The sequence below is a fragment of the Silurus meridionalis genome, chromosome 5, assembly GCF_014805685.1.
Source record: "Silurus meridionalis isolate SWU-2019-XX chromosome 5, ASM1480568v1, whole genome shotgun sequence".
In the NCBI taxonomy this organism is placed as follows: Eukaryota; Metazoa; Chordata; class Actinopteri; order Siluriformes; family Siluridae; genus Silurus; species Silurus meridionalis.
The window spans coordinates 7,805,686-7,816,947 of NC_060888.1; the positions used below are offsets into that span (position 1 = coordinate 7,805,686).

Here is an 11,262-nt window from a genome sequence, read left to right on the forward strand (position 1 = left end):
CACTTTCCTGGAGTTCAGAAGCTCATATGGTGACTCATTCAGGGTAATAATAGAGCAAACTGAACATAAGGTGAGAGAACACACAAAAATACTGACAATGTGCAGAACTAGAATTCATTTCATTAAAAAAGTCCAAGGAGTCCCACATTAAAATGTATTAAATGTCACCACCACAGTCTCGGAACGTGCCCAAAGTAGGAAGCACTATGGGTTCAATTAGCACAACACTGCTATGGGGTGATTTTTTGTTGTTTTTTTATGTAATAAGTTTGTCAGCATAATTGAATTGACTGAAACTTAGTGGGTTAGCCATACAAACGACCAACAAAATATAAAAAAAATTAATCTGAAGGCCTATACATACTTAAAAAAAAAAAAAAAAAAAAAAAAACACCCTCTTGACTAAAATGTAACTTGTATTTATAAAACATTCTGAACTATAGTTAAACTGCATTAAGGGAGGCTGCATGCCAAAAGTGCAAAAAAAAAAAAAAAAAAAGTCATAAAAAGATGAATTCCTGCTGTGACCAGTCAGAGAGAATACTTGGGATAATAAGCTCCACTTCAGAAGGATTAAGACAACTTTATGCTTGTTGTTTTTTTTATCCATCTTTACTTATTCTTCTGTACTTTTCAACCAGAACCTTTATTTACCAAATACATTAAAAACATACTATTGTATAATATGAAGAAATAACCTTCAGTGTTTCAGTTCGGCACAACAGAGTAGTGCTATTGCAATATACAGAAGACAAAGTGTTTCTATGAGATAACTCGTCAAATTAAACTCAGAGTCTGTATCATGTTTATACAGATCAAATCCTTCGTTTATAAATATTGCACTAGCAATTGTGATATGTAGGCAAGTATTTTACCTTGTTCTGAAACATGAAATGATATGAGTCAGTATCCTAAACGACCTATTTTAAGATGAAAAGCCTCGGGAGTAAATATGACATGATGACATTATTATAGGGCTTGAAACTCGCATCTAAACAATTTTTTATTTTTTTTTACATAATACCCAGGAAAACATTCTCTACAAAAACCAGTGAAAGATATTCCAGAAACAGATTAAATTAAGGCTAAAATGCTTTTTTAAGAACTCCCAGTGACAATATATTAGACTAAGCATAATTGATGCTTGAGGAAACAATCCTTAATTGAAGTAAAGGTTCTTGTTGGCCAAACTGAAAACTCACTTATAGATCATTTAATAGCATTAAATCTTTTTACACTTATATTTAATAAAAAAAAATAATTAAAAAAAAACGTATTTCGCTGCGAACCTAAAATGGTGTCCAAACTGTAATTACATTGGATCGAAACAATTCTTTAGATAATCCAAAAGCAATACATTGTACATAAATATATCTTTCGACTATCAGTTTGCCTGATTTCCATCTAATCAAATTGTACCAAGTCTAACATATAAGCACAAATGATTAGTTCTTACTTCTTAAATCACAAGGTTGCAAGGGAATCAAACATATTTTGGATAAAGAATATTTACTATTTCACTGAAACCTTCAGGCAGTAAAAGTCTGGATTCGAGCAGAAGTGAAATGTCTCTGTAAATGTATTCTACACATCTTGTCAATTTGATGCTTTAATATAGTTAGGGTTTTCGTGTCTACAAGACACCATTCGTTACAAGGTACCGAATATTATAGTAAGGCGAAAGAATAAAGAATAGTATGAAGAATGATAAGTGTCTAGACAACACTCTCTCTGTTGGCAGTAACAAGAACTGCCCTGCGGCAGATGGGGCAAGTTGAATTCTCCGAAAGCCAACGGTCTATACAATGCACGTGGTACTCGTGTGAGCAGGGAAGTTTACGAAGCTTGTTGCCTTCAGCATACTCTGTAATGCAGACACTACAGGTCTTGAGTGCATCATTCTCACCAAAATTTCGCATAGAAAGGTTATCAATTTGCTCTTTGGTGAGGCCCCTGGGCTGATCATCATCTTCATCGTTGAGCAAGAAGAAATGTGCAAGTCGCAAAAAGGGCAAAGAACCAGACTCCTCTAGGCTGATAGGAGCACGTTGCCTTGCCCTGCTCTCTCTTAGACCCGCACCAGTTTCCTCCCTTTCTTCAGTCTGTGCTTCTAAACCACTCTGATTTGAGCCTCCTGCCCCAGGTGATGGCTCAGTTACAGTAGATGGACTTCCAGCATCTGGATTTCCCAGAGCATCAGCGAGATCTGCCGCAGGATTGGAGCCACGGCTTGAGTCTGTGGAGTCTGAATCAGAGTCCATAAAGTAGCTGAGTTCACCAAAACCAGTCATTATCTGCCGGATCATGGACTGCAGAGCCATGGATGTGGCTTCACCAAGCCCGGCATCTGAGATCCTCCTGATGGGAATACGGATAGTGCTGACATACGTCCTCACACCAGCCCGCTCCGACCGTGAAAAGGTCCTTCGAAAGCCTCCACGCTCTGTTTCATACAAGAATGTGTTGTTGGAGGTCTGTGATCGTGAGCGGGTACGGTTAGCAATGCTGTCTCTCTCTCTGTACTCACCTGGTCTCACCCGACGAACCTGCAAGTCCAGCATTATTGTTGGGGGACGTCGTCCAGAAGCACCTGCTTCACCTGAAGGGGTTTCGTTTTCCTGAACGGGCTGAGGTGCTGGTTGGGGCTCTGTAGATGCTATAGTTTCCTCGCTTTCTAACTGTATATTCTGTCGAGAAAGAACATGTAGTCGTGTCCTGGAGCTGCCATCTTCATGAACTTCTGGGACAGGATCTGGACTTCGAGCGGGTAGTCCATGGCGAGACTGCGGAAGCCCATCTAACTGGTCCAGGCTGACAGCTAAATGACTCCTTGCTGTTCGCGCCCTGGTTCTGCGCTGTTCTGGGCTTGGGCTACGAGCTCTAATCTGGCCTCTACTTGGGCGCTCTACTTGAGGAGGATTTGGAGAAGGTGGGGGTTGCTGATTCTGTGGGCTTGCCGGCCGAGTTACAGCTGGGATATTAGGTGCAGGAAGCTCGGGTTCAACTATAACAGCCATCTCTTCTACCACAGGCTCTTCAACCACCTCTGCCGCCTCCATGGGTGTCTCAGGTTCATCTACAGAGTCTTCAGCACGGCTTTGGTCTGTGTCTAGCCGATCAGCTTCAGTCTGTGTCTGCTGCTCGGCTAGGTTGCGATTGATGTTAATCTCCAAGCTGAAGCGGAAGTCTCCACTGCTTGGATTGGTTCGGCTTACTGCCCGCCACGACTGGTTTCCCCGGTGCCCGCTTCTTGTGGTGTTTCCAGTTTGACGCACAGTGTTGAGCCAGTCAAGAAGTGTGTCGCCATTAGATGCATCTTCGGTACCCTCAGTCTCTGAAACTGGGAATAAATAAATAAATAAAAAAAACTGTTTAGGTACATGTTGTAATCACATTCTCTAAAATAAGCTCACACTGTGTGATATAACAATCATGTATATTTGAATCAGAGGACAAACAGCCATACCTCTGGGCTCTCCCCTACTGACTTCAGGACTGTTGGTACTGCTGCTACTACTATGTGGCTGCTGCTGTTCAGAACCATCCCTAATTTGATGAAGGCGGTTCAACAACTCTTCCTCTGTAATTTCACCTAATAATAATAAAAAAAAAAAAAAAAAAAAAAACACATTCATGGTTAAAATATTGATCAATCTTTATATCTTTTAGGTCCGTCTGTGATTTAGAACCACATGTATACGTGTATAGGTGTTGGGAGAAAGAGGGATGCCAAGGGCTTTCAGCATCACTTTATTCAAGTGACTTCAGGCAAGAACAAAGACTACTGAAAGCAAGTAGCGAAATTAATATACATTACCAGAAATATAAATTCTTTATTTAGAAATTATAGACATGTAATGACATCAATAAGTAGCTAAACGCTGTATAAGAATTTGTAAAATGCTGCATATCCGACTTTTAGTCTTCAGATTATCACTAGTCCATCAACTTGGCTATATTAAAGGGGGACAGTACATAAGAACTGTGAAATTATACAGTAAAAGAAAGTTCAAGCTAAATAATAATAATAATAATAATGAAAAAGAATAAATTAGATTGTCTGGTGGTAGACTGGCAAAATAACAGACTGCTGTACCTGCTTGTTGAGAGAAGACATTTTAGGTGCGCTTAACATGTAAAATATGGATTTCTCAAAGGAACCGCAAATATCAGTAAAAAAACACTTCACAATAGTCCATTTCAGGATGCCTCTAGCTTTAGTTTCTACTTCAGTTTTGTTCCAGCAAATTTAACAACCATAGACAATTAAAGGAGGAATTTATAACCAATTGCTTTGGTGCAAACTCCACTCAAAACCCACAATTCACTAACATGGTATTTAAATATGTCTGTTTTATAAACTTTATGTTTAGACAAATGCAAACCAGATTTCCTTGATTTGGTTTCCTCTAGGGCAGGACAATATTCATCTGTTAGTCTCTGAATGCAAAGTGCCAAAACATTTTTCATGACCAAGGACTAGTCATATTGAATGAAATCCTGCATGCACCTGAACCGCAAAGACACAGTTTACAAAAGAAAAGAAAAAATACACCAGAAAGCTAATCTGTAAGATTTAAAATTACTCAACTGTCATCTTTTACTGAGAAGGAAAAACTGCATCTAACAAATATTCAACACTATGTAATGAATGTTATATTCCTAATAACAGACAAAAATGAAGCAAGTCATGGCTGCATGAAATGCTTGGCTAAAAACTTGAGAGAAACTATGCATAAAATGGTTCCGAATCAAAATCTTGATAAAAAGGAGTGAGATCATTCCTGGCCCTTGAGATTAATTTGTATTTGGATCATCTGCATGTTTGATTTGGTACATGTTTTTACGATGGATGCCCTTCCTAACGCAACCCTCCCCATTTATCCGGGCCTGGGACCGGCACTAAGGCTTGTGCAACCCTAATGGCTGGGGTTGGTTCCCTGACCGGGGATCGAACCCGGGCCGCAGCGTTGAAAGCGCCGCATCCTAACCACAAGACCAACAGGGAACCTGTGCCAAGATTCACAATGGCTCTGTATATTGCTTTCCATTTGGACCAAGAAGCATAGGCAAAACATAAGGACCAACATGTGCAAAGCTGTTAGATCTGTCAAGACAAAGTCGAATATGCAGAATTTTGCACAAAGTGTTTCCGTGACGTAAGTGGACGATATATGTTTGGTTAAAAAAAAAAACTTGTGAACCAGGAACAGGACATTACTGAAAACCACCAGACTTACCAGGACAAGAATTGTCCATTCAATGCCATCTCCTGGGAGGGGTCATGGCTAAAGGATGCTCCAAAATAACATTCCTTTCCACTATCCTGGGACAGAAATGAATTGGACATCTTCAGAGGGTCGTAAAATTGTGTGGTTTTGTTTTAAGCAATTAAAACACACTTTTAACCTAACCACACAATTACAACTAGGTTGCTTCTGTTATGGTTTGCAATAGCTTTCCAGAACTCTAAGTACTACACATATACTACATAAATACTACACATAAACCTAATATCATCCCACCCCTGAGAAAAAAAATTAAATCTGCACACAACTGCAAATCCATAATGTGTGTGTTACCAGGATTTAGAGTGTGGGAGGTAAGTACATCCACTGTACCCAAAGTTTTTACTCTTGTACGTTGTTCTGGACAAGGGCGTCTGCTAAATGCCATTAAGTATTGATCATACCCCCACTTTAAACAATTTAAGGTAACCCCCTACTGAAGAAATGAGAAAAGTACTATATGAAAGGTCTGTAGCGATACCAAGCAACAATGGATAAAGCATGTGGAGAATCACTTGACTTTTAAGAGTCCCCACAAACAGAAACAAGCAGTAACATACAAAAAAAAAAAAAAAAAGAACAGTAATAAGCAAACAGCAAAGAAAAACAGCACAGTTACCTGGTGTGCCAAAAAGATTGTTGTCTCTCATCATCCTGTAGTCCTCCTCACTCAGATTATTAACAAACTGGTAGAAAGCCTCTTCTCGGTTGAGGCGATCCTGCTGTTGCCTGCGTTGCGAATCGGCCTGTTCGTTACTGCCTTGATCTGAATTGTCTGAACCCTCCATTGCAGACCCAGGAGGAAGAAGTCAGCACCACCTGGTGAGACAAATCAGCAAACATGTTCAACACAAAAACAAAATAAAGAGTTATAAACAAAGCATTTGAAGCTCAATATATGTTCAGCTGTAGCAAGGACACATAGGATACCGTTCTTTCATGCATGTGTTGAAATAAAATGACTGGATCTGGATAATACTGGATTTGTGATATGCTCTTAGATGAGTACAAATGACTCAACGTCAAGAAGCAGCTGGTACGATTGATCTAACAGAACAAACCTGTCTGTCTTTCAGACATTACAATCATTCTAATGACATTTTATGCATCCACTTCAGATTATGGAACTCAAATCAAAAGCAACTCTACACCTCAATAATCTTAAAAATGGTGTAATAATAATAATGATAATGATAATAAGTGTTACAATATGCTGGTCTACCAGTCTGGCCAGATCAGCCTGTGTGTTAGCAGCTTCTGGCTGTTATGAAGCCTATCCAATAATTTCTAACCGGTTAACACGTTTCTCTCGAACTGGCCTTAAAAATGGACCCTGGCAGAAAAAAATGGAAACAAAATGGCACCATGAAAGGAGACCAACACGACAACTAAACGAGACTAGATCACCCTCAACCAGGCAACACAACCTGAACTACACCGTCCACCAAAACCGATGATCCAATTAAAGCAGCAGTCTGGCTAAACGGCTAGCGATCAGTCTTTTTTTACGTCATAAACCAAAATTAAACAACTAACAGGAGGATCTTGGTATTTAACACGATCATATCCATAACTATGGTGAAAATGTTTAGTCGTTTATATCACCAGCGACAGCACGTATTCGTATTTATCGGTGGAAAAAATGTTCCATTGTTATTAGCGTCACCTAATAAGTCATGTCAATGATAACCAGTAGGCTAATAAATTAGCTAGCCTAGTTTGCACACACAAATAAAAAGTAAAAGACAAATACACAATGGTACTAATGTCAGTAAATTAAAAACTGGCTAATTGTCAATGTTGCTTGGAGACCAAATGATTCTTACCTTTGTTTGCCCGACCAAATCTCGTTTCCTTTGGAATTGGCTACCTGCTAGTTAGCTACTCAGAGGCCTTCTCACTTCCGACAGGTTTAAAGCCTGGAAAACGAAATGGATCCCCTTAAATTCCGCAAATGTTTCACTGATTAGAGTTTTAAAGACATCGTTTCAGACGCTGGCTACGTAGACCACTAACGAAGGAGAATATGGGCAGATGAGATGACCCTGGCCTCAAACTGCGTATTTAGCCAACGAGTCAGTTAGCGTAGTTAGCCGAACACGAGCTACACTTCACAGGTCAGTAGGGGAAAAAAACTAACCACTGAAATAAAACCTTTTTAAATCCGTTACTACGCTAATAACCCGTAAGCCGCTGTGTCTAAACGTGTATTTCAACAAACGGTGATATTTTCCGGCATTAGGAATCTATTTTCTCGAACATCAGACCATCCGTTATCTTCACACTTGTTTCCGTTTCCGGTTTGAGGGACTGATGGGAAATCTTATGAAAGACAGGACTCGGAAAAAGCGAATGTGACGTGATTTTTTTGCATCTAGAAGAGAGGGGTCCAAACTTTTTTTTCCCTATAAAGGGCGTAAAATCTAACTTAAATATCAGATATGGGACAAACAAATAAATGTTGAATTATATTAAATTATATGACATTATATTAAAGTTAAAGCTGCCCATAGTTTCCATCATTTCTGATTTCATAATATTTAGGAAATCATGACTCTGTAATTATCTGTAAAAAAAAAAAAAATAAAAATAAAAACCTCTATTAATTAATTCACTTTAACTATTACATTTTTCTAGTTTAATTAAACGTATAAATAGTACAACATAAACATAGAAACAATCCCATTTATAGTACAATTGAAATCGATGCCCAGTGCAGCTATCAGGCTATAAGGTAGACAGACATTTGCTTGTAATATCAGTGACCTCTAATGAGAGACATTAAGCCGCTCCTTTTAAAAAAAATATTTGTACAAATTGGACTGATTACAATTCAATAATATTCTCTACTTTTCACCTCAATTTACATTTCTGCAGCTAAAAAATAAAACAAAATATTACATTAAGTACTAAATTATAAATAAAGATTTCAATTAGTGGATTTTTATTATTATTATTATTATTATTCTCATATGAAGCATTGCAGGCCAAATCAAAAGTGGGCTCTAGTTTGGGCATTTCTGATGTAGAGGTACTCAGTGTTAACCATTTATAATGTAACCTGCCAACCAAAATAATACCAAAATGGTGACCAAAAATTGAGCTGAAATTCAGTAAATAAACCTTTTTTTCCCATTATTGTAATACTAACATTATTATTTTATTACTTAGGCTTAGGTTTATTGCCATCTCAAATTTCTTCTTTCAGCTTCTCCCAATAGGGGTCGCCACAACGGATTATCCTTCTACATACCCCCCTGTTCTGTACAGCTGCCTCTTTCACCCCAACCACCTGTATGTCTTCCCTCACCACATCCATAAACCTTCTCTTTGGCCTTCCTCTTTTCCTCCCTCTTGGTGGCTCCATCCTCAGCATTCTCCCACCGATATACCCATGTCCCTCCTCTGCACATGCTCTGCTACCTCCAGCTCCCCCTCCTGTCTTTTAGTCAAAAAGCTCTAAACCATACAACATCACAGGTCTCACCACAGTCCTATAAACCTTCCCTTTTACTCTCGCAGATACTCTTCTATCACAAATCACTTCTGCCATTCTTCTCCACCCTGCCTGCACTCTTTTCTTCACTTCTCTAACACACTCTCCATTACTTGGCACTTTTGATCCCAGGTACCTGAACTCCTCCACTTCTCCACCTCTTCTCCCTGCAACCACACCACTCCACTGCCCTCCCTCTCATTCACACACATGTACTCTGTCTTACTCCTACTAACTTTCATTCCCCCTCTCTCCAGCACGTACCTCCCTCTCTACAGGCTCTTCTCCACCTGCTCCCTACTCTCGCCAAAATCACAATATCATCCGCAAACATCACGAAGACTCCTTTCTGACCTCATCTGTCAACCTGTTCATCACCACTGCAAACAGGATGCAATCCAACCTCCACCTTAAACCAGTCTGTTGTTCCTACTGCACACTTCACTGCTGTCACATTGTCCTCATACATGTCCTGCACCACCCTCACAAACCTTTCTGACACACCTGACATCCACAAACACGCAATGCAACTCCTTCTGTCCTTCTTTATACTTCTCCATCAACATTCTCAAAATAATGCATCTGTGGTGCTCTTCCTTGGTATGAAACCATACTGCTGCTTAAAAATGATCACCTCTTCCCTCAGCCTGGCTTCCACTACTCTTTTCCATAACTTCATGGTGTGACTAATCAACTTTATTCCCCTGTAGTTACTGCAGGTCTGCACATCTCCCTTATTCTTAAAGATCGGTACCAGCACACTCCTTCTCCTTCCTCAGGCATCCGCTTACCTTCCAAAATCCTGTTAAACAATCTTGTTAAAACTCCACTGCCATTTCTCCTAAACATCTCCATGCTTCTACCGGTATGTTATCTGGTCCAACCGACTTTCCACTCTTCATCCTCTTAATCGCTGCTCTCACTTCCTCCTTACTAATCCTATCCACTTCCTGCTTCACCATCTCCACACCATCCAACATTCTCTCTCTTATTTTCCTTGTTCATCAGCTGCTCAAAATACTTCCTCTATCTTTTCAACACACTCTCCTCACTAGTCAACACATTTCCATCTCCATCCTTTATTGCTCTAACTTGCAGCACAGCCTTCCCAGCTCAGTCCATCTGCCTGGTCAATCGGTACAAATCCTTTTCTCCTTCCTTTGTGTCCAACTTCTCATACACCTCCTCATATGCCTTTTGCCACATCCCTCTTTACCAGATGCCGCATCTCCTTGTACTCCTGCCTACTTTTCTCATCACTCTGTCGATCCCAGTTCTGTTTTGCCAACCTCTTTCTCCTTATGCTCCCCTGCACTTCTTCATTCCACCACCACATCTCTTTGTCTTCCTTTCTATTTCCAGATGTCACACCAAGTACCTTGCTAGCTGTCTCCCTTATCACTTCTGCAGTAGTTGCCTATTCATCCAGCACCTCTTCACCACCACTGAACCCCTGTCTGACCTCTTCCCTGAATCTCATACTACAGTCTTCCTCCTTTAGTGTTCACCATCTTATTCTTCTTTCAGGCCTCAATTTCCTCCTCTTCTTCTTCAGCTCTAAAACCATCCTACAGACCACCATCCAATGCTGTCTAGCTACACTGTCCCCTGCCAACAGCTTACAGTCTCCAATCTCGTTTAAGTTGAAACTTCTGCATAGAACATAGTCCACCCGTGCACCTTTCTCCACTCTTATACGTCACCCTATGCTGCTCCTTCTTCTTAAAAAGTGTTCACCACTGCCATTTCTATCCTTTTAGCAAAATCTACCACCATTGTCCTTCCGCATTCCTCTCCTTAAGGCCATAACTACCCATAACCTCCTTATCACCTCTGTTCCTTCACCTACATGCCCAATGAAGTCCGCCCCAATTACCAATCGTTTATTCCTAGGTATACCTTCTACCACTTCATCTAACTCACTCCAAATTTTTTCCTTCTTCTCCATCTCACAACCCACTTGTGAAGCATAAGCACTGATGACATTTAGCATCACCCCTTCAACTTCCAGCTTCACGTTTATCACCCTATCAGAAACTCTCTTCACCTCCAGTACAGTCTTACTGTACTCTTTCTTCAGAATCACCCCTACACCATTTCTCTTTCCATCCACACCATGAAAGAACAGTTTAAACCCCCCTCCAATGCTCCTGGCCTTACTCCCTATCTCTCTCTTTACCAGTCATAGTATCAACATTTAATGTTCTCCTCCTTTGGCCAACAGTAGCGGTCGTTGCTAACCCAGGCCTCGACCGATCCGGTATAAGATTCTGATTCCTGATCCGCATATTTGATTTGGCACATGTTTTACGCTGGATGCCCTTCCTAACGCAACCCTCCCCAATTATCCAGACTTGGGACCGGCACTAAGAGTGCATTGGCTTGTGCAACCCTAATGGCTGGGTTCTCACCATACTACTAAATATTTTAATAATAAATAACTATTTGTAATACACACATAATACAACTTGTAAACAA

At 40.2% G+C, this 11,262-nt stretch overlaps 1 protein-coding gene and 1 non-coding gene across 3 annotated transcripts; both read right to left on the bottom strand.

The window, feature by feature from the left end:
• Positions 1 to 972: 972 nt before the first annotated feature.
• rlim (ring finger protein, LIM domain interacting) lies at positions 973 to 7,608 on the bottom strand. Of its 2 annotated transcripts, XM_046850149.1 has the most exons (5): positions 7,115 to 7,608; positions 5,908 to 6,107; positions 3,467 to 3,592; positions 2,528 to 3,340; positions 973 to 2,443 (listed from the first exon to the last, which is right to left on the bottom strand). In XM_046850149.1, exons 2-5 carry the CDS (start codon positions 6,074 to 6,076, stop codon positions 1,716 to 1,718), a joined length of 1,836 nt encoding a protein of 611 aa, XP_046706105.1. In that variant the 5' UTR covers positions 6,077 to 6,107; positions 7,115 to 7,608; the 3' UTR covers positions 973 to 1,715. The 2 variants fall into 2 exon arrangements, with proteins under 2 accessions (XP_046706105.1, XP_046706104.1); XM_046850148.1 differs by having other exon boundaries at positions 973 to 3,340; positions 7,115 to 7,607.
• Positions 4,937 to 5,008, bottom strand: trnae-uuc. Its single transcript has one exon. It is a non-coding gene; the product is annotated as a tRNA-Glu (tRNA).
• Positions 7,609 to 11,262: the final 3,654 nt, after the last annotated feature.

Excerpts from the sequence above, each read along its gene's own strand:
- rlim (XM_046850148.1), bottom strand. The coding sequence starts at position 6,076 with ATGGAGGGTTCAGACAATTCAGATCAAGGCAGTAACGAACAGGCCGAT. Across the intron at positions 3,593-5,907 it reads CAATCTTTTTGGCACACCAG|GTGAAATTACAGAGGAAGAG; the intron begins GTAACTGTGCTG and ends TATTATTATTAG. Across the intron at positions 3,341-3,466 it reads CAGTAGGGGAGAGCCCAGAG|TTTCAGAGACTGAGGGTACC; the intron begins GTATGGCTGTTT and ends ATTTATTCCCAG.